The 26,617-nt window shown below is 49.7% G+C and overlaps 1 protein-coding gene across 2 annotated transcripts; it reads right to left on the bottom strand.

Moving 5' to 3' along the window:
- Window positions 1-1,071: 1,071 nt before the first annotated feature.
- On the bottom strand, window positions 1,072-18,974 carry LOC116839031 (alpha-1B-glycoprotein-like). Of its 2 annotated transcripts, XM_032804678.2 has the most exons (6): window positions 18,867-18,974; window positions 18,726-18,764; window positions 13,920-14,213; window positions 3,268-3,567; window positions 1,583-1,912; window positions 1,072-1,168 (listed from the first exon to the last, which is right to left on the bottom strand). In XM_032804678.2, the coding sequence occupies exons 1-6, from the start codon at window positions 18,895-18,897 to the stop codon at window positions 1,074-1,076; spliced, it is 1,089 nt and encodes a 362-aa protein (XP_032660569.1). In that variant the 5' UTR covers window positions 18,898-18,974; the 3' UTR covers window positions 1,072-1,073. The 2 variants fall into 2 exon arrangements, with proteins under 2 accessions (XP_032660569.1, XP_074928568.1); XM_075072467.1 differs by lacking the exon at window positions 13,920-14,213.
- Between the last annotated feature and the right edge of the window lie 7,643 nt (window positions 18,975-26,617).

Below are 26,617 nucleotides of genomic sequence, written 5' to 3' on the forward strand. Positions count from 1 at the left end.
TCTGAAGAACTCTTTCACCCATGGAAGGACGCAGCTGGGAGCATGGAGAATTCTTGGACCTTGGCGTTCACCAAATAAATGGACTGCATTGTGAAACGGAGAAACTGAGAACGGCTGGGAGCCTTTTATTGATCCAAAATCCCCTCCCCGATCCTGCAGACCCTGGGAACACAAACGCAAGAAGCAATGAGCATTCTTTAGCCTTCTCTGCCCCATCACCCAGTGTACTTCAGCTACTGCTCTCCTGCCCCAGAGTTGGGACCTCGTAAACACCCCTCAGCTAAACACCCCCCAGCTAAAGCCACACTCAGAGGCAAAAAATTGTAGAGAGGAGGGTGTGGGAGGACTCACTAGGGGTGCTCTCTTCCTTCAGTCTGTTCAGGCCCCAATTCCCCCATGCAGCTCTAGGGGGCGCTGTGGTGCAGGGAGCAGTGTGGGACCCACAGGAGAGGTGCTGTCCTATTTGGAGTCAGTGGTGACTCCAGTACCCCACTGACGTGCAAGTTGGTGCTATGCTGCAAGGAGTGTTGGGGGCTCAGTGTGGGGTGCTGTCCCAGTTGAGTTCTTCCTGACTGTAATACCCCAGTGTGCTGCTGGGGGGCGCTTCACCATGCAAACCACCTTCACCACCACTCATGGTCATTCTGGATCCCCTGGTATTTTTCATTCACAGCTTTCATCTCCCAACAATTCCGCCTCCAGGTTCCAGCGGATGAAAGAGTCTCCATGTCCCCATCTCATGCACAGCTGTTGCATGGTCCTGCTCTGATTCCTGGCCTTGGCTCTGCCCCTTGGCCTCTGACTCCAGTTCTGACCCTTGCCTCCAATTCCTGACGGCTGCTCTAACCACTGGCCACAACTGCCCTTGTCTCAGTCACTGGCATTAGGATTGCCTGCAGCTCAGAGGGCTGGTGATGTCTCACAGGTCCCAGACTTCCCCTGTGAACCCACTGTTCTGAGCTGAAATTCTGGAAGGGCATGAGGTGGGTGCGGGGGAGGGGCATTTGAGACCCCTAAAGGGTTATTTTTTTGGGAACAGTCCGTGCTTCAGAGCTTAACCAGTTACCTGTGTGCTACAGGCAGCAGTGGGAGATGAGGAAGATGAGGCCATTGATGATGAAGAAGGAACCACCTACTACCAGGAACCGGAGCAGGAAAACTTTATCTGCTGCAGAGACTGTAGAGAAAAGAATTCCCCTGTGAAATGACGCAACGAATCTTGTATTTGTTTATCAGCTGCCCCCTAACGGAGGGACTGAGACTGTGTGCGTGTGTGCATGTGTGTGTGTGTGTGTGTGCTGCCCCCTGGTGGAGGAAATGCCACCAGCTCTCCAGGTGTGTGACTCACTCTGTCGTGTGGATGGCCGCACAGAATATATAAGTATTAACGCTGCTGCAGTGACTTTAGTTGCTGTACAAGGGCAGGGGTCTGTGCTGTGGGATCAGTGGGTGCCGCCGGGTTCTGCCCCTGATACTGCACATTTCCGAGTACGCTCATTGTGTTCTCTGCTCTCCCTTTGCATCATGTGGCTTTGATGGGGAAGTCTTTATCTTGGTAGTTAGGAAGCAGGAGTTTCCTCACCTGTCACGGTGATGTTCACAGCCTGGCTCCTGGGGGACTGGACCCACTTCTGGCACACTTTCTCCTCATACCCGCAGGTGAATTTCCCAGTGCTGTGGGGACCAGCCCGTGGGATGCTGAGCACAGAGACATTCATAGAGCCAGACGCTGGCCCTGTGGTGTTGATCTGAGATGGTGTGTTCCCAGGGATGAACTCAACTCCATCCTTGTAGAAGTGGAACCTTCGCTCACCGGTGTCCCTGGGGGCCATGCAGGTGATCAGCAGGGGGAGCCCTTCCTTAATCACTCCAGACGGGGGATCCAGGATCAGTGCCGGTTGGGAAGGAGGTTCTGAGGGGAGCAGCAAAAGGAAGGGGTTAGCAGAGGCAGGTCTCATTTGGTGTGGGACACCAGGCTAGTGGAGGAGATTAAAGAGGTGAAATGGTTTTATTCAGAGGGGCTTTGGGGTCTCTGGGACCCAAGAGACTGGAAGTAAATTTCAGTCCCTTCCGAGTCAGTCTTTCCATTGCCACCAGCATTGCCCAACTCCCTGGTGTCCATGGAGACCTTCATCGGTGGGAAAGCACTGAGCACATACATAAGGCCCACTCCCTGTGGCCAGGATGACTCTCAATAGGAAGGTCCTATTGGATTCTGCAGTGAGCTGGAGTAGCCAATAATGGCCAAGCTAGCCAGACCTATCTTTGGTATTATTGGAGAGCATATTGCTAGACATTGACCAGCATATTGATCAGAAATGTTGCTGGAAATTGTCAAGTCATGTTGTCACTTGGGTGCCAATCTTGGGCTGCTTGGTTTTGGCTATTGTCCCTTTTGTCAGCCATATTGTTGGCTGTTGGGTTGCCATGTTGGCAATTGCGTTTCCATGATACTTCACTCACATTTTGATCATTGGCCATATTGAAAGGCCATGCTAGGTAGCCACATCGGTTGTTTGGCAATCATGTTGGCAGTTGGGTTGCCATGTTGAGTGACTTGGGCCTGCCCATTGGCCATATGGAGAGGCTGCTAAGTGGTCATGTTGTCTATTTTGGGCCCAATTTGATACCGCGAGAGACTCAACAGAGAATGGAAGGAGTGGGCAAAAATCACAGATCAGGAAAGAATTCTTACCAGGTTCTGGAGAGGAAAGAGGAGAAACTCTGGAGACAGTTCGGCAGGGTCAATTTCACCCCAACAACATGATCTCACCCTCTACGGCTATGGAGATAGGCTTACTCTGCTGGATGGGACATGTCCCCAGCTTAGTAACATTCACTCCTACAGCTGGTCAGAAGAATTCCAACTAAACAGGGGTTTCATTGGAATCTGCCAATTTGTCGCAGTCGAAATGTTTCATGCAGATGGTTAGATTTCAACCAAGTTCTGATGGAACTTGGACCAAGTTCCATGAGAACCACCTGGCTTCCTTCCAGCTTGCCCACCCAGCATGGGCTCCAGCTTCTTGGTCAATGAGGAGCTGAGGCCTTGGAAGATTTAGCTCCCAGGGCTTCAGGGCTCACCTGGTGGATTGCCCCAGAGTCGTGGCTCCATTCCCTTCAAGGGAGAACTTTGAAGTTCTTGGCTTTTGTTCCAAACTGGAATGAAACCAGATTTTGAACTATGGAAATCCTCAGTGAAACGGGATCAGCTTACCCAACCCAACATCCAGCTCCATCGAAGAGCAGCATGAATGGGGGACTCACCCAGCACTGAAACAGAGACTGGTTGGCTTCCCACCGACAGTATCTCTTGCCCATTCTGTGCTCTCCAGTATTTGCATATATATGGTCCAGCATCAGCCATGTGAAGTGCAAGGAAGACCAGTTTGGCTCCCCTACTTGGGTCAGGGGCATAGGTGGAGTTGTCCCCACTTCTTTCATTGTAGAATCTGTATCCCGTCACCTCCCCGACTTCGGGATCTACGCAGCTGAGTGTTGCCTGTTCCCCCAGCAGGTACTCAAGACAGGGGGGGTCCAGAGAGAGTGAGGGTGGTGGTGGTCGGTCTGGAATAGGAGCAGAGGGGTTAGTGAAAAGAGAGTGACTCAAAGTGATACCCAATTCACTAGTACAAACAACCCCACATTTTGGTTCCCACCCCCTAGCCAGTGAACTATCCCCAGGACCTCCCAGAGCGGGGGCAGGTGGGGCAATTTGTCCCAGGCCCCGCAGGGGCCCTGCGAGCCGCTCCAGGTTTTCAGTGGCACTTCGGCGGCAGGCCCTTAACTCACTCCGAGTCTTGGCGGCGGGTCCTTCGGTGCAGCCGAAGACTCGGAGCAAGTGAAGGACCCGCCACTGAAGTGCTGCCGAAGCCTCGGAGCACCGCCCAGTGAGTACAAGCGCTGCAAGCGGTGCGGGGGAGAGAAAAAAAAAGAAGCCGCCATGATCAGCAGCACTTAGGCTGCTCTTCTGCCCCCGCTTCATTCTTTGGTGGCTCGTCCTTCCCTCCAAGAGGGACTTGCCACTGAATTGCCACCAAAGACCTGGCCCTACCCCAGGCCCTCTGAATCCTCTGGGCGGCTCTGGCTATCCCCTAAGAAACAGATCTTGCGATGCTCAACAGGAGCTGATTTCTCTCCAAGGGATGTATCTCAAAAGGAGCAGCGATGTGGGGAGCATGAAGTTGTCTCTGAAAAATGTTCATCCTCAGTTCCCATTACCAGAGCACTCTGTCTGGAGATACATTTCTGCCCTGCCACCCCCACCAACATGATACAGTTCTGTGGCGATCTGGAAGCCTACTTTCGCCGTCTGCGACTCAAAGAATACTTCCAGGACAACACTGAACAGTGCACTGATACACAGGTACCCACCCACCAACAGCACAAGAAGAAGAACTCCACATGGACTCCTCCTGAGGGTCGAAATGACAGTCTGGACCTATACATTGAATGCTTCCGCGACCGTGCCAAGGCGAAATCGGTTGGAACACAACACGCTTGCCTTCATAACCTAAGTCGTGTAGAACGCAATGCCATCCACGCCTCAGAAACACCCTACATTTATCATCAAGAGCTGATAAAGGAGGTGTTTGTCATCCATGAACAGGTCTGACTTACCGAGAAGGAGGCCGCCAGACAACTCTCCAATACACTTCTACAGGCCACTTCCCTTCAGCTCCACTGAGGAATACACTAGAAACTGCACCTCTACTCAGACACTCCTGCACTAACACAGAAAAAATCAGATACCTTAGAGCCGACCAGGGTATTCTATCTTACTACCAAGTCCACAAACCCGGAAATCCTGACGCCCATCATCTCGGGCATTTTGGCCTCTCACTGACAGGAGTCTGATTGTGGACTTCTTCTACTCAGACCCTATGCACCAGACTCCCAGCTATCTCCGTGACACACTGATTTCTGAGGAACACTACAACGGCATGGTCACCTCCAGAAAACACCATCCTAGCCACATGGATTGTAGAGGCTCTCTACACAAACATCCCACACACAGATGGATACAAGTGTTAGAACCAGATATCCCTGATGATGCCCAGCAAATGGCTGCTGAGGCTTCTGTGCCTTTATACTCACACAACTATTTCAAGTTGATTGAAATATATACCTGCCGATCAGTGGCACTGCTATGGGCACCCGCATGGCCCACCATACGCCATATTTTTATGGCTGCCTGAAAACGCTTCCTCAGCTCTCGATTCCACTCACGCCCCTTCTCACCTACGCTAATTTGATGAATTCTTCATCATCTGGGGACCCATGGCAAGGGGACTCTAGAACAATTCCACCACGATTCAAAACTTCCACCCCCACCATCAAACTCAAGCTGGACCAATCATACACGGGAGGTCCACTTTTTCTAGACACCACGGTGCAAATAAGCGATGGTCACATTAACACCACTCTATATCGAAAGCTACGACCGCTTCCGCCTACCTTCATGCCTCCAGCTTCCATCCGGGCCCACCCGCCGCCCCACCCACATCAGACACGATCCATTGTCTACAGCCAAGCACTGAGGTACAACCGCATCTGCTCTACCCCTCGACAGAGACCAACACTCAAATCTCCACCAAGCATCTCTAACTACATACCCGGCACGAGGAAATCGGACAGATCACAGAGCCGACGTGTACCCAGAAGGCCTCCATTTTGCCAAAGACAAACCAAGAAAGAACCAACAGGGACTCCACTGGCTCACATTCAGCCCCAGCTAACCCTCCAACGCATCATCAGGGATCGTACAACCCATCCTGGACATAGATTTCCACACTTTCACAGGTTTTGGGTGGCAGGCCAGTCCTAGCCCACAGACAACTGCAACCTGAACGTATTTTCACCAGCAACTGCCACCACCGCACCATAGTAACTCCAGCTTCACGGACCAATCCATGCAACAACTCGATTGCCAACTCTGCCCCAATATCTACACAGCCGACACCATCATAGGACCTAACCAGATCAGCCACACATCACTGGTTGATTCACCTGTACGTCCCCATGTCAATATACGCCTCATATGCCAGCATGCCCCTCTGCTATTGTACATCAGCCAAACTGGGACAGTCACTGCGGAGAAGGCATAAATGGACACAATCAGATATCAGGGAATGGCCAATATTACACACTGTAGGAGAAGACTTCAACCTCCCTGCCACTATAGCAGAACTTAAGGTGGCTATCCTGCAGCAAAAAACTTCAGGCCAGACTGCAAAGAGAACTGCTGAGCTTTCAGTTCATTTTGCAATTTGACACCATCAGCTCTGGGACTAAACAAAGACTGTGAATGGCTTTGCAATTACTAGAACCAGTTTCTCCTCCCTTGCGTTTTCACACCTCTATGCTAGAACAGGCCTCACCCTCCCTGATGAACTAAACCTCCGTTATCTCTAGCTTGCTTGCTAGCATAATATATTACCTGCCCTTGGAAATTTTCCCACTACTGCGTCTGACGAGTGGGTATTCACCCACGAAAGCTTTCACGCTCCAAAACCTCTGTTAGTCTATAATGTGCACAGGATTCTCTGCTGCTTTCAACAGCTCCAGACTAACACGGCTACCCCTCTGATACTTAGTTCACAGATAAGACACACTAGGATGGGCGCCTCCGAAGAATATGCAGCATGGTTCTGTAGAACATTTTCATGAATGGATTTTTTTTTCATTGGAAAATGAGATTGTTGTTTTTTATGTAAATAGGATAAGAAAATATTTCCAATTTTTTTTTCAGTTTCTGAAACTTATTCATAATAAGGAAAAAAGTGGAAATAAACCTTGAGGTTTTCCTCAACAAAATGAAAAAAATCGATTTTAAAAACATGCCACATTTTGAAAAATGTGTGTTTCAAACCCATTGAGTTTGCTCTCCCATTTTCTTAACTCTCAACCACTTTGTTAGAATTTTCCATTGGGCAAAAGCTGAGAGTTTTCCAACACAAAATGAATACTCTTGTTTATAAATATGGAGGCAAGAATCATCAGATCATAGGACTGGAAGGGACCCTCGAGAGGTTTCTGTCCAGTCCCCGACTCATGGCAGGAGAAGTATATTTATGATATTCCTCACACGATGTTTGTTAATCTGCTCTTAAAAATCTCCAATGATGGAGATTCACAACCTCCCTAGGGCAATTTTTTCCAGTGTTTAACCTCTGACAAGGTAGGAGTTTTCTTATGTCCAACCTAAACTCCCTTCCTGCAATTTAAGCCATTGCTTCTTGCCTATCCTCAGAGGTTAAGAAACCAATTTCTTTTCCTTCTTCCTTTTAATAACCTTTTATATACTTTGAAAACTGTTCTCAATGTCCCTCTCAATCTTCTGTTTTCCAGACTAAACAAACCAATTTTTTCAATCTTCCCTCGTAGGTCATATTTTCTAGACCTTTATCATTTCAGTTGCTTCTTTGGACTCTGTCCAATTTGTCATGATCTTCCTGAAATATGGCACCCAAAAAATGGACACAATACTCCAGCTGAGACGTATCAGCATGGAGTTATTAATGGAAATTATTCTCGTGTCTTGCTTACAACACTCTTATACATCCAGAATGCTGTTTGCTTTTTTGCAACGCAATGTTGATGGACTCATATTTATCTTGGATCCATATGACCCCCAGATCTCTTTCCGCAATACTCCTTCCTAGGCAGTCATTTCGTACGTGTGCAACTGATTGTTCCTTCCTAAATTGGATACTTTGCATTTGTCCTTAATGAATTTTTTCCTATTTACTTCAGACGATTTCTCCAGTTTGTCCAAATCATTTTGAATTTTAATCCTGCCCTCCAAAGCACTTGCAACCCCTCCCAGCTTGGTATCATCTGCAAACTTCATAAGTGTATCCTCTGTGCCATTATCGAAATAATTGATGAAGACAGTGAACAGAACCGGACCCAGGACTGACCCCTACAGGACTCCAGGTGTTATGTTCTGCCAGTGTGCTTGTGAATCACTGATAACTACTCTCTGGGAACGGTTTTCCAACCAGTTTTGCACCACCTTATAGTAGCTCCATGTAGGTTGTATTTCCCTAGTTTTTTTATGAGACGGTCATGCGAGACAATATCAAAAACCTTACTAAAGTAGATGTGGTATATCTTGACCACTTCCCCCCATCCACAAGGCTTGTTATCTTGTCAAAGAAAGCTGTCAGGCTGACACAATTTGTTCTTGATGAATCCTTGCTGACTCTTACTTATCACCTTATTATCTTTCAGATGTTGGCAAACTGATTGCTTAATTATTTGCTCCATTATTTTTCCGGGTACAGAAGTTAAACTGACTGGTCTGTAATTTCCTGGGTTGTCCTTATTCCTCTTTTTATAGATGGGCACTGTATTTGCCCTTTTCCAGTCTTCTGGAATCTCTCCCGTCTTCCATGACTTTTCAAAGATAATCGCTAGTGGTTCAGATATCTCCTCGGTCAGCTCCTTGAGTATTCTAGGATGCGTTTCATCAGGCTCTGGTTAGTTGAAGACATCTAACTTGTCTAAGTAATTTTTAATTTGTTCTTTCCCTATTTTAGTCTCTTCTGATCCTGCCTCATTTTCACTGGCATTCACTATGTTGGATGTCCAATCACCACCAACCTTCTTGGGGAAAACAGAAAGAAAGAAGTCATTAAGCACCTCTGCCATTTCCACATTCTGTTATTGTTTTTCTCTCCTCATTGAGTAACTGGCCTACCCTGTCCTTAGTCTTTCTCTTGCTTCTAATGTATTTGTAGAATGATTTCTTGTTACACTTTATGTCTCTAGCAAGTTTGATCTCATTTTGTGCCTTGGCCTTTCTAATTTTGTCCCTACAGACTTGCGTTATTTGTTCATCCCTTGTAATTTGACCTAATTTCCACTTTTTGTAGGACTTTTTTTTAAAATTATTTCTAGATCATTGAAGATCTCCTGGTTAAGCCAGGGTGGTCTCTTGCCATACTTCCTATCTTTCCTATGCAGTGGGATAGTTTGCTCTTGTGCCTTTAATAATGTCTCTCTGCCAAGTGTCTTCAATTGTGTTTTCCCCTTAGACTTGCTTCCCATGGGACCTTACCTACCAACTCCCTGAGTTTGCTAACCTCTGCCTTCTTGAAACCCATTGTCATTATTTTGCTGTTCTCCCTCTTATCATTCCTTAGAATCTTTAATTCTATCATTCATGATCATATCACCCAAGCTGCCTTCCACTTTCAAATTCTCAACCAATTCCTCCCTATCTGTCAAAATCAAGTCTAGAACAGCCTCTCCCCTAGTAGCTTTCTCCACCTTCTGGAACAAAAAGTTGTCACCAATACATTCCAAGAACTTACTGGATAATCTGTGTCCTGCTGTGTTATTTTCTTAACAGATGTCTGTAGCTGAAGACCCCATCACCACCAAGTCCTGTGCTTTGGATGATTTTGTTAGTTGTTTAAAGAAAGCCTCATCTACCTCTTCTTCCAGGTTAGATGGTCTGTAGTAGACCCCTATCATGGCATCACCCTTGTTTTTCACTCCTTTTATCCTTACCCAGAGCGTTTCAACAAGTCTGTCTCCTATTTCCATCTCAACCTCAGTTCGTGTACACATTTTTAATATATAAGGCAACACCTCCTTCCTTTTTTCCCTGCCTGTCCGTCGTGAGCAAGCTGCACCCTTCTATACCAATATTCCAGTCATGCATATTTTCCCACCAGGTCTCTATGATGCCAACTATGTCATAATTGGGTTTATTTACTAGCATTTTGAGATTATCCTGCTTCTTCCTCATACTTCTTGCATTAGTATACAGACATCTAAGATACTGATTTGAATCTTCCCCCAGTTCTGTCTTGCATCTCCTTTATCCCAGCTGTAACAGCCCATGCTTCCACCTAAATCTGAACCTTCTCTCAGGTCTCCATGTTCTTAACTTAGCTGTGGGTGTTGGTCATCTGCCTCCTTCGAACCTCATCTAAAGCCCTTCTCACTAGGTTAGCCAGTCTGTACCCAAATATGCTCTTCCCCTTCCTCGATAGGTGGACCCCATCTCTGCAATACCATCCTTGCAGCCAGGCATTCACCTCCAAGATGCCTCTGTCTCTACCTCACAGTATCATTAATGCCCATATGGATGAGTAGCATGGGGTAGCAGTCAGAGGGCCTGATGATCCTCTACAATTTCTCCATAAGATCTCAGATACAGGCCCCTGACAGGCAGCATATCTCTTGAGATGCCATGTCGGGGCAACAAATGGGTGCCTCCATCCTTCTCAGAAGAGAGTCACCAGCCACCACTACTCTACGTTTCCTCCTGGGAGCGGTGGCTGCAATTCCCCTATCCTTGGGAGTACATGGCTTCTCCTCCTTCTCTGGCGGTGATTCCTCATTGTTCATTGCCAGGGCAGCGTATTGATTTTCCATCACCATAGTGGATGGGTTGGGAGTAGGGGTGGAGCACTGCCTGCTGCCAAAAGTAACCAGCAGCCTGTGTCCTCCATGTGACAGAGCCATATCCTCCTCCCCTGGTGGTGTGACAGCAGTCGTCTGTAGCTGGATAGCATTCTCAGCCTTGGATGGCTCCATATGAATACTCTTGAGGAATTCCTCATGGGCTCAGATGCTCCTCAGCTTAGCCACCTCCTTCTGTACCTCTCCCACCTGCTTCCTGAGAGATTCCACCATTGGGCACCTTTCATAGAATCACAGAATGTCAGGGTTGGAAGGGACCTCAGGAGGTCATCTAGTCCAACCCCCTGCTCAAAGCAGGACCAGACAGCTTTTTGCTCCAGATTCCCTAAATGGCCCTGTCAAGGATTGAACTGACAACCCTGGGTTTAGCAGGCCAATGCTCAAACCAGTCAGCTATCCTTCCTCCCAGTGGATGCTCCCCCCTAGCCTGGGTTTCTGTGAGTGGGAAATGCAGGCCACAGTCTCTGCAAGTCCACATCAGGATCTGGGTAGAGGCATCCATGGTCAGGATGTCTGTCTGGTTACAGGAGCAGGTGGAGGAGACAGGAGCTGAGCTGGTGATGCAGCCCTTCCTAACTATAGTGACTATATTGCAACTCCCTCCTACAAACTCCCTCTCAAAATCCCCTGTGCGCTAGCTCCCCTTGGTCGCTTAGCCTCCGGCTTTTAAGGCTTCTCTCCTAGGTCAGTCCCACCCCCTCATTAGTCACACGGGGGGGTGATCCCAAGGTTGATTGAGGTTGATCAAACATGATCAAGGATGATCCAGGGAACAACGGCTCAGACAGGCCCCAGATCCCACCTGACCCAGTAACTGAAATAACTGAAATAACCTGAAAGCGAAAGAAACACACAAACAGTCAAACAAACTCACTCACCCCAAGGTTAGTACTCACACCTTGTTCATTCAGCTGGGGAATCTCCTTCTCTCTCTCTCAAACTACCCTGTTCGTGGTCCCCTGTTTGCCAGCTGAGATGGTGGGTGAGATGATGTCGTTTATTGGACCAATTGTCCGTTAGTGGAAGAGACAAAGAAGTGCTCTGTGTAGCTTGAAAGCTTGTCTCTTTCACCAACAGTTGATCCAAGAAGCAATATTACTTCACCCACCTTGTCTGTCCAATGTCCTGGGACCAATGCTGCTCCAACGACACAGATACAGCTATTGAAATGCAACGTTTCACAGAATCCTCTAAATGTTGGGCTGGAAGGAAACTCGAAGTCATAAATCCAACCTCCTGCGCTGTGGTAGGACCAAGTAAACCTAGACTATCCCACGTGGATGTTTGTCCATCCTGTCCTTCAAAACCTCTAGTGATGGGGATTCCACAACTATCCCTGGAAGCCGATTCCAGAGCTTAGATCCTCTTTGAGTTAGAAACTTTTTCCTACTATTTAACCTCAATTTCCCTTGCTGCAGATTAAGCCTGTTGCTTCTTGTCCTTCCTTCACTGGACATGGAAAACAAGTGATCCCCATCTTCCTTAGCACATCCCATAGTATATCTACAGATTGTTATCGGTTTTGCCGCTATTTCCGGCCCATTCCCTCCAGTCCTCTTTTCTGAAGACTAAACATGCCCAGTTTTTTTAAACCTTTCCTCTTAGGTCTGATTTTTCTAAACCTTTCATCATTTTTGTTGCTTTCCTCTGGACTCTTTCCAGTTTGTCCACAACTCTCCTCCAGTGTGGCATCTAGAACGGGAGCAGTACTCCAGCTGAGGCCTCACCAGTGCCGAGCAGACCAAGACAATTACCTCCCGTGTCTTACCTACAACCCTCATTTAATGATATTAGCCCACCCCACAATGATATAAGGCTTTTTCTCAACTGCATCACACTCTTGACTCATCTTCAGTGCGTGCAGGACCGGCGCCAGGGTTTCTTGCGCCCTAGGCGCACGGCCATTTCACTGCCCCCTGTGCTGATCCCGCGGCTCTGGTGGAGCTGCTGCAGGCATTCCTGCGGAGGATCCGTTGGTCCGTGGCTCTGGTGGAGCTGCCGCAGGTATGCCTGCAGGAGGTCCACCAGAGCGCGGGAGCAGCCGACCATCCGCAGGCATGACAGCGGCAGCTCCACTGGAGCCGTGGACCTACAGACCCTCCGCAGGCATGCCTGCGGCAGGTCAACCTGAGTCACCCGCCGCCCCCCCCCCCCGGCAAGGTTCAACGCTGAGAGAAAGCTGTTCCGCCCCCCCGGAAAATGCCACCCCTCAATATTCTCGCGGCCCGCCCTAGGTGATTGCTTAGGCTACCTAAATGGCAGCGCCGGCCCTGAGTGCGTGATCCACTATATCCCCCAGATCCTTTTCAGCAGTACTACCATCTAGCCAGTTATTCCCCATTCTGTAGTTGTGCGTTTGAATTTTTTTCCCTTCCTAATGACTATCTATGTGTTGTACTTTGCACTTGTCTTTATCAAATTTCATCTTGTGGATTTCAGGGCAATTCTCCAATTTCTCAAGGTCCTTTTTAAATATAACTTCATCAACTTATAATAAAGTTCTGTCTGCTTCGTCTTGAAACTTCTTGAGATTGGGACGTTCCCACAGGATGTTTTGAATTTGACAAAACCAGATACTTCAGTAAAAACAGCTCTTGTTGAAACTTTCCAGCCAGCCCTGTGAATAGCTTAGTCTTGTACATAGGAACATAAAAACAGCCATACTTGGCCAGACCAAAGGTCCATCTAGCCCAGTATCCTGTCTTCCAACAGTGGCCAATGCCAGGTGTCCCAGAGGGAATGAACAGAACAGGGAATCATCAAGTGATTGCCCATTCCCAGCTTCTGGCAAACAGAGGCTAGGGACACCATTCCTGCCCATCCTGGCTAAAAGTCATTGATGGACCTATCCTCCAGGAACTTATCTAATTCTTTTTTGAACCCTGTTATAGTCTTGGTCTTCACAACATCCTTTGGCAAAGAGTTCCACAGGTTGACTGTGCGCTGTGTGAAAAAATACTTCTTTTTTTTGTTTTAAACCTGCTGCCTATTAATGTTATTTGGTGACCCCTGGTTCTTGTTTTATGAGGAGTAAATAACACGTCCTTGTTTACTTTCTCCACAGCAGTCATGATTTTATAGACCTTTATCATATCCCTCCTTAGTCATCTCTTTTCCAGGCTGAAAAGTCCCAGTCTTATTAATAGCTCCTCATATGGAAGCTGCTCCATACCCATAATCATCACCTTTTAACATCTCCTCACTGAAATCTCTCCTTCCCCCCATTCATAGACTCATTATAAGGTCAGAATGGACCATCTGTGATCATCTACCCTGACTTCCTGTAGTATAACACAGGCCAGAGAGTCCTACCCAACCATTGAGCCCATATCTTGTGGTTGAGGTAGAGCATAAAATACTCTTCCAAGCCCCAGTGACAACTGAAATGCTAACACTTAGTCTATAAGAGCAAGGCTCTAACCACTGAGCGATGGGGCCATTGTAGCTGGAAAACTCTCCACCTGATAACATGGACTCACCGTAGACATTTAGGGTGATAGGATCACTCAGTTTGGATGGGATCTTCTGCCCAAGTGGCCAGTATTTACAGCGGTAGGACCCGGAGTCATGCACATTTAGACTAGGCAGATTGTAGGTATGCAGAAGCTGACTCTGGGTCTCTGGAAAGTCCACTTCAGCTTCATCCCTTAGAAACTGGAATTGCATGGCCTGGTGCCCTTTGGGTGTTAAGCATGTGAAGGTAACAGAATTGCCAACACGGTAGGTGGAATATTCTGGGCTCACGGTCAGCAATGGCTTCAGGGAAGCTTCATCTGGAAGCAGAAAGTGGTTTAATAAAATTTCCTAGTGATTTTCATCAGTCAGTCTCCAAGCATGAGGTCTGTCTCATTATCCCCACTTTACAGATGGGGGAATTGAGGCACAGGGTGTGGAAATGACTTGTCCCAGGTCATGCAGCTGGCCAGGACAGCTCTAGGCCACAACACCCACAACTGAATAAAAGCTGCTGCAAGTAGCATGTGATAGAGGTTAGATGCCCGCTGCCACCCCTTCCACCAGGCCATCCCAATCTTGCAATCTATGGAGTCATCCCAGCTCATACCTTAACCTGCTCAGGAACTGAATTTCTTCTGCTGACCCCAGGGCACAGTCCCATTCCCACCTGGATCGGACTCCAGATCCCCCAGTGCAGTATCTCGTCTCAGACACTTTGCAGATGTTTCAGGAGAAGCTGCATGGGACCTTGCAGGTGTGGAATAATCTCTCCTCCTGATCACTAAGAGTTACTGATTGGCCTAAGCCCTGAAGCATGAAGTTTAATATCCCTTCCAGTGTTTTTTGTTAGCATTATTCTGACTCTGGCTATTGTTGTTAAACATACAACCCCTCTTTGCATCTTGCTAAACTGGTGTCCTCAGCCATGTCTTGTGGCAGTGAGTTCCAAAGCTCAGTGATCTGTTGTGTGGAAAAAAATATTTCTTTGGGCTGGTTTTGAGTTTGCCACTTTTCAGTTTCACTCTTTTTATTGTGTTATGAGTGGGGTTGTTTGAAAAATGGATATTTTTTTGGTTGGAAAGTCAAAAAGAAAATGTTTTGTGTTGGACCGAACATTTCTGAAATATGTGGTGCATCGAAAAGTAACAACAGCAAAAAAATCATTTAGCATTGAAGGAACCATTTAGTTTAGACAAAATCAAAATGTCTCATAACTTAGGCATTTTTACACATTTCTGACATTTTAAAAAAATTAAGGTGGAGAGAAATGTAGAAAGGAAACATTCTTTCATTTTGAAAATATCAAAACTCTCTATTTTGTTTCATTTCCCTAAATGAAAAATGGGATGAAATTGACACACAGTTGCAAAATGTTTTGATATCACCAAATCTGCCTTTCTGGATGAAAAAATGTTGTATGTGGCAAATGTTTGTTATAGAATTGCCAAGTTGTTATAGAATTGTAGAACTGGAAGGGACCTCAAAAGGTTTTCTAATCCAGTTCCCTGTGCTCAAGTCAGGACAAAATATCATCTAGACTTTTGAGATAGGCAGAACAGTAGCTCCCAGCTGAAGAGAAAATTCCAGTCTCCTTCTCTACAATTTGATATGTCTCATTCTCAAATACACAGCTGCCTCCAAAGGCTCAGGAAAATAAGGTCAGTGGAGCTGTGAGGGTGTACTGAGCAATGGCTGGGACAGGGAACGTGCGAAAGCTCTGGGGTCGTGGAGAGTAATCTTTTAAATCATGAGCTCCCCCTGAGACTCCATGGCCAAAAGGGCTACGTGGAAGGGACTAGAGAGGTTAGTTAGCCCCTGTCGTTGAGACTGGGGCAACGGCTGATGGACTCCTGCATCCAGTTTTGGTGTCCCCATTTCAGGAAGAGCAGCAAAGAGTCCTGTGGCACCTTGTAGACTAACAGAGGTATTGGAGCACAAAAGCTCATGCTCCAATACGTCTGTTAGTCTGTAAGGTGCCACAGGACTCTGTGCTGCTTTTACAGATCCAGACTAACACGGCTACCCCTCTGATACAATTCAGGACAGATGGTGATAAATTGGAGAGGGGTCAGAGAAGAGTTATGAGAATGATTAAAGGATTAGAATGAGACACTCCATGAGCTCAATCTATTAGTTTACCAACGAGCAGGATAATGGGTGAGGTGATTACAGACATCAGCACCTACAGGGGGACCAAAAATGTGATAATGGAGTATTCACTCTAGAGCGAGGTGGGCAAACCTTTTGGCCTGAGGGCCACATCGGGTTTCATAATTGTATGGAGGGCTGGTTAGGGGAAGGGGTTGTGGCTCAGCCCCCACCTCCTATCTGCCCCACCAGGACTCCTGCCCCATCCAACCCCCACTGTTTCCTGATGGCCCTCCTGGGGCTCCTGCCCCATCCACACAACCCTGCTCCCTGTCCCCTGACCGCCCCTGGACCTCCACCTCCCCATCCAACCCCTCCTCTCATTCCTGATGCCCCCCCAGGACCCCTGCCCCGTCCAACCACCCCTTCTCTGTGTCCCCTGACTGCCCCTGGAACCCCTGCCCCTGACTGCCCCCTGGTACCCCATCCAACACCCCTCCTTCTTGACTGCCCCCCCAGGACCACTGCCCCCATTCAACTCCCTGTTCCCTTCGACCCCTATCCACACCCCTGCCCCCTGACCACCACTCCAAACTCCCCTGCCCTCTATCCAATCCCCCCTGTTCCCTGCCCACTTACTGCGCTGCCTGGAGCATCAGTGGCTGGCAGTGCTACAGCACCACTGCCCATGTGGAGCTGGGCCATTTTGCCACTGCCACTGCCACAATGCAGCACAGAGACCGGGTCAGGCCGGGCTCTGCATCTGTGCTGCCCCAGGAGCTCAGAGTCCCACCACCAGGAGCACTGCACTGGCGGAGGAGCGAGCTGAGGCTGTGGGAGAGAGGCAATAGCGGTGGAGGGGCCGGGGGCTAGCCTCCAGGGCCAGGAGCTTGGGGCTGGGCAGGATGGTCCAGCAGGCTGGATGTGGCCCATGGGCCGTAGTTTGCCCTCCTCTGGTCTAGAGGACTAAGGTCTAAGAAGATCTAATGACATTAATCCTGATAAACTCAGATGCTCTCGAAATCCACTTAAAGGTCATCCCCATTTTGAACCTTGTTAACTCTTGGCCTTTGCGACATCCTGTGAGCAGGAGAGCCGCAGTCAAACCACAAGTTTTATGTGCGTGTGTTTGAGGGGGAAAGGCCCTGCTCCACTCCTGCGGCCCCTTTCTCTCAGGGCAGGACTAAGGAAGGAGTTCCTGTTTTGTGCAGTGTATCAGATTTGTCAATACTAGTCCTGGCTGTGACTAGGAAAAATGAGGAAGCTGAGTAGCTAGTGCAATGCACAAATGAGCTTTCCTCCAGGACCGCAGACTGGGGGCCGGTGGGAGCAGAAGTCTATTCATAAATCATTTTAAATATTTCCTTTGTAGCCGTGCTAGCCGCCTCTGAGGAACAGACCGTCTCCTTCCCAGTACAGGCATCAGCTGGGTGAGCTGTCCGTACGCCATCCTGCTAACATACAGAGAACCCCCAGAATTGAGCCATTACGTGACTCACTCTTCAGCCGTTGAGCATGCTTGTGTGTGGGGAAATCACAGCTACTCATTGCATGGAGGGATGGAGAGGGTGTTCGGGGGCAAGACAGTTTTCTCAGCGTGTGAGAATTTGTGACACTTTGAAATTTTTGTCCAGTCCCAAATTGTGAAGAAAATTCAAAATCTCTCAAAGTGTGTGAATCTAAAATCTGAGTAACAATCCAGCGGGGGGTCAATGGAAATGATGGTTTTGAGAGGCCCACATTTGGTTCTCCAACATTTTCAGAGTGGAAATTTACTAACGTTTCCAAAAACAAGGTTCACCTCGGAAAAATGAAAGTTTCCGGTTCAACCATGTCAAAACTACTTTCACCCAAAATCTCAAAATTTGTTTAACCATTTTTTCCCCACAAAACTCTTGCTTTCAACAAAGTGGTATTTCTCAATGAAAAAAAACAAAACAAAATGTCACTGGAGAATTCCTGACTAGATCTAAATGTGAGAACCTCCAACTCACTTCCCCCAGTGGCCATCATGCAAGTCTAGACTGCAGCAGGTATAGGAGACACACTGGAAAGGTAAGAGGCAAATGAAACTGTGGAACTCATTGCCACGGGATGGGGCTCCAGCTTTAACTATAAGAGGGGCTGAGACCCTCTGACCCGTGTCCCTCAGGGGCCATCACATGAGTCTGCACTGACGCAGACAGTTTGATTTCTCATACGACACTTTGAAAGAGCAAGAGGTAAACGAGACTGTGGAACTCAGTGCCACAGGATGGAGCCGATCTGTGTGTGATATGACCCGAGGCCCTTCAACTCATTTCCCTCAAAGGCCACCTCCTGAGTGTGGACAAAGTGAATAGTTGGCTTTCACAGAAGATGCTTTGGAAGGGGAGTAGGCAAATGAGCCTGTGGAACTCATTGCCACCAGATGGGGTTGAGCTAAAAGACTTAACAGGATTCAGAATGGGCTGGGATGTTTATCTGACTGCCACAAGCTACCAGAATTTATGCCAATGCAAATGTTGCCAGGGGTATGACATCTCAAGCTTCAGGCCTTAACCCACTAAGGATCAAGGTGAGAGATTCGAGTGAGGGTCAGATTACCCCATGCCTTTGGGCACTGGCTGCTGTCAGAGACAGGCTAGTGGAGTCAACAGACTTTGGTTCCTATGCTCCTATGGGGCCCCTTGAGCCATCCACAGGGTGGACATGGGCTCGGGATAGAAAACTGCTCCTTTCCCTCTAAGACAGAGCGTTACCTGCGGGGGCCGCCGGCCGGGGGAGGATCTGGAGACAGGCTGAAAGAGAGAAGAGAGAGGATGAGGGCACTGGATGTGGGACCGAGGGATGCAACGAGCTCAGGACAGACAGGCGGGGTGAGGCCGAGGGAAGTCACTTACCCAGCACGGGCAGAAGGAGAGTTAGCGCCATGCAGAGCTGGTGGCTCGGGGGCTGGGAGCTGGATTCTTAGTTCTGCCACCGGTGCCGTCTCCAAGTTGCAAATTAGAGACTCATCCCCTCTGCGCATCCCCTGTGGCAGGAAATGTAGATGCCAAGCCACACCACCAGTTTCCCCTCGGAAATGTCAAAACCCTGGGCAGGACAGCTGAAGATGTTGCACCATCTCCCTCGAAGCCTTGCGGTGAATCAATGGTCTCTTCTGGTCTTAGAGGCTGGAACTGGCTTTGATTCCGCCCTCCCCCCCCAGACCAGACCTGGTGCACCCTAATCTCCCACACACACACACCAAATTCGGTCAGAATCTATCAAGGTGGGGCTGGATTAGAAAAAGGAACAGATCCCATATCTCATTCCCTAAGCCAGCCAGTCCCCTTTCCTGGGGCTGGATCAGAGCTGGTGCCCCCTAGAGGGTGCCCCATTCCCCACACCCCCACGCCACCCACTCCCCCCAGTTGGAATCCCAGTTTCCCATGCTCTAACCGGTAGAACACACTTCCTTCTCAGAGCCACAGCAGTTTATTGATTTAAACACCTAACCCTTTGAAGCTGAAGTATAAATCAACCCTAGAACAGTATTGGCAGAGTTCAGCTGCCTTCCTAAGCTGCTGGTTATTTTGTTAGGAGTTATAGCTGTAACAGGCTTGTCTTTCACATAGACGTGTTCCACCCTATTTGGACTGCTGCTTTGCTCCTGGGCTCAAAATGAGGTCATGTGGCAAGGAGTCCCACCGGCTAATGCTGCATTGTGGTTTTTTTTTAAAATGTGACTATTTCTGTGTGTTGCTGCAGACTCAGCTGGGAGATGAGGACAGGAAGTGTCAAAGCATCTGCCAGTATGAGGAGAGGAAAGATGTGTTTTTGTTTAAGGGATTGGAGCTGGGCTCTAGTGACCTAGGTTCATCTGCTGCTCTGCCATAGACTTCTTGATATGACCATGGGAAAAGCTAGTGTTGTCAAAGTGCCTAAATCCTCCATGGAATCCAGCGGGAATGAGGTGCTTAGCTTCTTTATGCTCCTGTTACTCACTCTGATTCATTTTCCCCATTTATCAACTGTGCTCTAGCTCACGAAAGAGAAAGTTAAGGGGGGGACTTGATCCAAGTTTGTAAGTACGGTGACAGACCCAAACCAGTGGGATACAGGAGTCTGGTAGAGGGTAAATATACTGGTCACGGGATGAGTAGTTTTCTGTTCCCTGAGTGACCAGAGCAGGGGCTGCACTAGAGTAATCAGGAACCTGCTAGAACCAATTCAGGCAGAAGGCTGATTAGAACACCTGCAGCCAATCAAGGCAGGCTAATCAGGGCACCTGGGTTTAAAAAGGAGCTCACTCCAGTCAGGCGAGGGGGACCCAGAGGAGAGGAAGTGCATGTGAGGAGCTGGGAGCAAGGGTGCAAGGAGCTGAAGAGGGAGAGGCTGTGCTGCTGGAGGACTAGGAAGTACCAGTCGTTATCGACACCAGGAAGGAAGGTCCTGTGGTGATGATAAAGAAGGTGTTTGGAGGAGGCCATGGGGAAGTAGCCCAGGAGTTGTAGCTGCATGCAGCGTCCAGGGAGGCGTCTAAGACAGCTGCAATCCACAGGACACTGGGCTGGAACCGAGTAGAAGGCGGACCGGGTTCCCGCCCAAACCTCCCAACTCCTGATCAGACACAGGAGAAGTTGATCCAGACTGTGGGGAAGATCACTGAGGTGAGCAAATCTGCCAATAAGCGCAGGACCCACCAAGGTAGAGGAGGAACTTTGTCACAGTACCTAGATGGAGATCAAATATGTGAGAATGGGGTCTGCAATCTAGCTCAGAAATGTCTGACATGAGCCAATGGCTGGAAGTTGAATCTTGACAAATTTGGATCGGAAATAATGTGTACATTTGTAAGACTGAGGGTAATTAATCAGTGGAACAATTCTCCAGGGGTGTGGTAGAGTCTCCATCACTGGCTGTGTTTCAGTTAAGACTGGATATTCTTCTACACAATCGACTCTAGGCTGAAGCAGGAATTCATTCAGGGCTGTCCTATGGCCCATGTTATACAGGAAGTCGGATGGGATGGCCGCTGTGGTCTCTTCTGGACTCGGAAACCATGAACTGATGGAAATACACGTCATGTTGAGAAGGTCACACATCCCTTGTCTGAGTGGGGATCTGTGAGGGCAAATCTCCTAAATATTTGGGAGTCATCCAGTATCTTCAGTGATGGAGACCATATCAAGACCTGGGTGGAAAGCTAAAGGAGTGGAGAACATTGGGTAGATATGCTCAGCACTCAGAGCGACGGGCTTTCTAGTCTTGGAGACGAGTGAGCCATTTTGGAAAACAAGTTGGTGATGGACCTGAGACTGTGGGCAGCTCCCTTCAGTTGATGCCATGTGACTCAGGAGATAGTTGTGTGACCTTCTCAAGCGCCCTGTTGGGATGTCTCCTCTCTACAGGCAGACTTGGGATTTGCAGTCCCCCTGCAATTTCTGGTGGTCTCAGGTCTCGTCTGAGCTCATATCCTGCAGCACGCACTTTCCCAGGGGAAGGAACGTCGGCGAACCTTCCCCATGTTGGAATGAGATCTTTGGCCCACACCAGAGGCCAAATCACATTGACAAAGTCGATGCAATAACCTCCAAGATACTGTGTTCGTCACCTCCTCTTCACCTAGATGGGTGGCAGGGTGCCCCAACTGGAGGGCTTTGTCCTATCACATCTTCTCTTAGCATCATCGGCTCCAATCCCAACCCACTTTGGCAGTAACCAAGAGTCATTCCCCCACTTCCCCGGCAGCTCCTTGGATGAACTGAATTTGCTGGCTCTTGGCCCATTTTGATGGCTGCCCATATGGCACAAGTGCCTGACACTCACCAGCTGCCTTCCATGACTGCTGGCTAGAATGAGCGATGGACAATGTCCTTATCTAAAGTGAACACAAGGACATCAGGTCAGTGGTCCAGCTAGCCCAGTATCCTGTCTTCCAACACGGGCTGTTCCCAGATGCTTCACTAGGAAAAGTTAGAACAGGGCAATCATTGAGTGATCCATCCTTTGTTGTCCAGTCCCAACTTCTGCCGGTCGAAGGTTTAGGGACACCCGGACCATGGGGTTGCATTTCTGACCATCTTGGCCAATAGCCATTGATGGACCTACTCTCCATGAACTTCTCTAATTCTTTTTTGAACCCACTTATATTTTTGGCCTTCGCAATATTCCTGGGCATCGTGTTCCATGGGTTATGTTCTTACCATATCCCTCCTAGAAGGGAAGTCCTTCCAGGGTGGGTGGGACTGTGTTTTTCGGTGGAGGGTACATTCAGTTATTCATGGTCTTCCCTACCTCATGCCCCCATGGCCCCATCTGTGCCGGAGGTTCCCCATTTCTCAATCCCTGTAACTCCTTCCAGCCAATGGAAAATCTCCTCCAAGTCCCATCTGGATGTAGAGCATGAAGCTGAAGACGCAAAGGAGGAGGATGCATCAGAAGCTTGGATGACCCCCAAGATCCCAGATGGGAGAGGTCATCTTGCTGGGGTCTTGTGGCTTTCGCCTTCCTAGTGTTGGTCAATCATTCCTTCCGGGAGCGGTGGTTTCCAATGGACCCTGAGCGCTCATCAGGAAGTTAGAGAAGGAGAGTATAAAGGGAAGGGAAGAGAAACACCAGGTGGAGATAGTGTCGACCTAAAGGGAAGGACAATGGGTATGTCTATCCATGGTGGCACATCTTAGAGCCCAGGTCAACTGACTCAGTCTCACAGAGACACGCTACAGGGCTAGACATTCCCACTTGGACTCCAAAATCCGGCAAAGGGGGGTGGGTATTCAAGCCTGACTAGAACCGTCTACACTGCTATTTCTAGCCCTGTAATGCAGACCCAGATTGAGGCTCTAAGACCTACTCCCATGGGCAGTGTAAACGTACCCAGTGAGGTATTATCCTGCTCTCCCACCTGTCCCCATCCTGCTCTCCCATCAGTCCCTGCCCCACGCTCCTGTCTGTCCCCACCTCACTCTCCTGTCAGTCTCCGCTCTGCTCTACCCTACTCTCCCATCAGTTCCCACTCTCCTCTCCCATATGTCCCCACCCTACTCTCCTGTCAGTCTCCGCTCTGCTCCGCTCCACTTTCCCATCTGTCCTCGCCCTGCTCTCCCATCTGTCCCTGCCCCACTTATTACCCAATAATAATCATCCATAAATGAATTTTAGGAATCTAGATGTTTTGAGAATCCCACTGGGTCCCTAAATGGTATGAAATACTATGACGTCCTTAATTTATATGCCAGCCCATGAGCCATAATTAAATATGGAATCTACCCCTTTCCTCCCTATCTGTCTCCCATCACTCTTGTATGTGGTACCCACCCAACCTTTAATGCATTCATCCTCACAGCCCCGCCCCCTATGAGATTGGGCAGGGCTACTCCCCTCCATTTTTCAAGGCGGGAAAGTGAGGCACAGTATGTCTGTGATAGAACAAGGAATTGAACTGGGTTCTCCCACTCCTAGATGAGCATCCTAATGCCTGGTGCATTCTTCCCTGTTGTTAGTTAAAATACTAAAGATGTTTATCCCAGGCTCTGAGTGACCCACTCACATTCACCACAGAATAAATGTCATTCAATTAAATCCCAGCCCTGAGAAATCCTCAGTGCCGTGGGAGCTCAGCTGGCCACTGACACCTTTCATCATCTGGGAAGCAGACCTTCAACTTTCTCCAGAGACCCTTCCCATCTTTTGCAACATGGCCAAAAAGCCAGCAAATTCATGCGATTTCAGACCAACAGGGAAAGCTAGAGTCTGAAGTGATCCTTCAGGGGATCAGTCTCACGATCAGCTGGAAGCGGTGCAGGCCAAGGGACTTACTGGCCACCACTTCAGCAGCTCTCATTGGCCCAGAGCAGCGATCTGCGGCCAGTGGGAGCAGCAAACGGCCGGCCCTGCAGACGAGTGAGGTAAACACATCAGCCCAGCCCACCAATGGTTTTCCCTGTACAAGTGGCAACCCCTGTTTGAGAAACCCTGCCCTAGGGGAAGATAATGTAGTTGCTCTGGTTATCAGTCCCTTGAAGACACCCCCCTGGAGTGGTTCTGATCTATTATTCTCCAGGGAGCCAACAGGCAAAGGAAGGTTTGTAAATGAACCGCCTGGTTTACAGTGGTCTTGGGCCTTTTTCCCAACACACAGAGCCCCTGGACTGCGGAGGGTTGCAGAGCCTTAGGGTGCGGTTGCAAGGACTTGGCCCGTGGGGTCCCCCTAAGCCAGGCAGCTTGTTCTGAGCTGAAGTTGTGATGGACAGAGAACCAGAAAGTGGGTGCGGTGGGGTGTGTGTGTGTGTGTCACTGTTGCCCCCTGCTGGAGTGGCCAACGCTCTAGATGGAGATGATGGTGAGGACACTGCTCTCCCCCTCACACTGTGTCTCCGGGCAGGGAGTGGCAGCTTTGGGTGAATTACCGGGATGCGAGCTCCATGGCAGTTTATCTGTTGGGGGCTATTTTACACCAGCAGGGGCCAGCCTTCCCGGGTTACAGGGCCACGGGCCAACTCTTCCACTGCCCCAGCTTCTACGTCTGTTCTTCCAGCCCCCCAAAATGACCGCTGACCCCCTTTCACCCTCTGCTTTTGAGCCCCCCCATGGACCCTGTCTCTCCAGAGCACCCCCTCTCCTTAATGGGCGCGGGTCCCACCAGACCTGGGATCTGATTCTTCTGGTTCTTCTTAGAAAACTGATGCCAGGGAGCTGCCCTCAGCCCTGTCCAGTTGCCCAGGGGTCGCCAGATAGGGGGGCAGTTGCCCCTCAACCAACCAGAAGTTGCCCCCACCCAAACTTTTCATAGCTTCCCCAGGCTGTCCCTCACATTCAGACTCATCCCCCCCCCCAGCTGTTTGTGCCCAAACTGGCTTGAGTCTGTCTACCCAGGCTGTGTCCCCAGCTGTGTGCCCCATGGGGTGGCTGGGGGACCAGGGCACCCGATCACTGCTTGTCCCGCCTGACATCAGGGCCCCCTGTTGCACCAGGTGCTGTGGAAGCCCCCCTTCACCCTAGATCAGCAGCTCCGTTGTGCCTGGCACTGCACAGACACCCCCCTGCCCTAGCTTGGGGTTCCCCATCGTGCCGGGCCCTGCACAGATCCACCTTGAATTAAAAAAACAATGGAGAAGGAGGAAGCTGTCATTGGAACAAGAAGCAGACCAGGAGGGTGGATTGGGGGGAACACCCAGATTTTCTTGGGGTGCGTGGAGGGGGAGCAGGGAATTCCCCATATTTGGGTTTTATCCTCTCCTTGGTGGGCAGATTTCTTGTGACAAAGCCTGCTAGCCTTTCCCTTCATCCTCCCAACTCCGTGTTTTCCAGCCTCTCCCCCACTCCCGAGATCCTGGCCCACTGCAATGTCCTGCCGTGAGTGTGACCTGGGGGGCTGCAGTACCAGGGTTCAGATTTTTCAGGGATGGGCAAGACCCTCTGAACAGGGGCAGATGCAGGCGACAGCTGTTGGTAGTTGAGGCGCCAGAGTGGGCACCTGCTGGGACTGGAAGCTGGGTGAAGGCTCCCATCCGGGCACCATCCAGAGGGACGCCTCCATGTCCTCCTTGGGGAATGTCCGTCCATCAAATGTGGGGTGGGGAACCCCAGCTGGCCCCCAACCTCATTCTTCTGAGTGCTGTGCCCCTTGGGCAACTAGCCATGTGGGATCTGTCTGCCCCGCCCAGCGGATACTGGGCAAGGTGGTGAATGTTGTTGGGATTTTGCTCCCCCATCTCCCCTTCTCTTCCCCTGCTGACGGGACACTGCTGGGGAGAAGCTTGCAGCCCTGGGGGCCCCAGCTGGGAGTTGACAGGATACTGCTGTGGGAAAGCTCACAGCCATGGGGGATCTAGTTGAGGGCTGACAGAGCGCTGCTGCGGGGAAGCTCACAACCCCAGAAATCTCCAGGCTAGACACTGCTGCAGGGAATCTCACAGCCCTGGGTGTCCCCAGGCTGGGCACTGCTTTGGGGAAGCTCACAGCATTGGGGGCCCTGGCTGGTGGCTGACAGGGCACTGCTGTGGAGAAGCTCACAGCCTCAGGGGTCATTTCCTCCTGCAGGGGGCAGCAGGAACACACACACCAGACCTTGTTCGCCAGCCTGGGCAGTACAAGTCAATGAGTGTTTCTCTCTCTCTCCAGCTCTCCGCTGTCCCTGGCTTCGGAAGCTGACCTTGGGAGCAGCTTTCATCATCATCATCATCATCTTCATGCCCTACTGCCACCTGCAGAGACAAGGGAACTGGCTTGCAACCACTATCCGCTTGAGGTTTTGCCTTTGCCACTTGCAATTATCCGGGGCATGGTGGGGCCCCCGGCAGAACCTGTTCACACCCAAGTTCCTCTAATCAGGGGTCCCCAACACGGTGCCCGTGGACGTCATGGCGCCCGCAGGAGCATCTAAATTTCTGCGGCATTTCAGCGGCGATGCCTCTCGATGACACCGCTTGCTGCCGACAAGCGACGTCATTGAGAGGTGTCGCCGCCGAAATGCCACAGAAATTCGGCGGCATTTCGGTGGATGCTCCACTGCCACCACGGTCCTTCGTCTGGTGCCCGCCAGACGAAAAGGTTGGGGACCACTGCTCCAGCTGGTTCTCAGCTACACCAGACTCCTTCTGAGAGTGCATCCATGTGTTCGAGCCTTGAGAAAAAGACGAGCCCCCTTCTCCCTCGCCTTGCACCA

The sequence above is a fragment of the Chelonoidis abingdonii genome, chromosome 14 (genome assembly GCF_003597395.2).
Source record: "Chelonoidis abingdonii isolate Lonesome George chromosome 14, CheloAbing_2.0, whole genome shotgun sequence".
Lineage (NCBI taxonomy): Eukaryota > Metazoa > Chordata > Testudines > Testudinidae > Chelonoidis > Chelonoidis abingdonii.

Bases quoted from the DNA above. Each gene is read 5' to 3' on its own strand.
- LOC116839031 (XM_032804678.2), bottom strand. From the start codon at position 18,897: ATGGCGCTAACTCTCCTTCTGCCCGTGCTGG. The intron at 18,765-18,866 runs GTAAGTGACTTC...TCTCTCTTTCAG, and splicing joins TCTCCTTCTGCCCGTGCTGG to CCTGTCTCCAGATCCTCCCC. The intron at 3,568-13,919 runs GTGAGTCCATGT...CTCCTATTCCAG, and splicing joins TATCACCCTAAATGTCTACG to ACCGACCACCACCACCCTCA.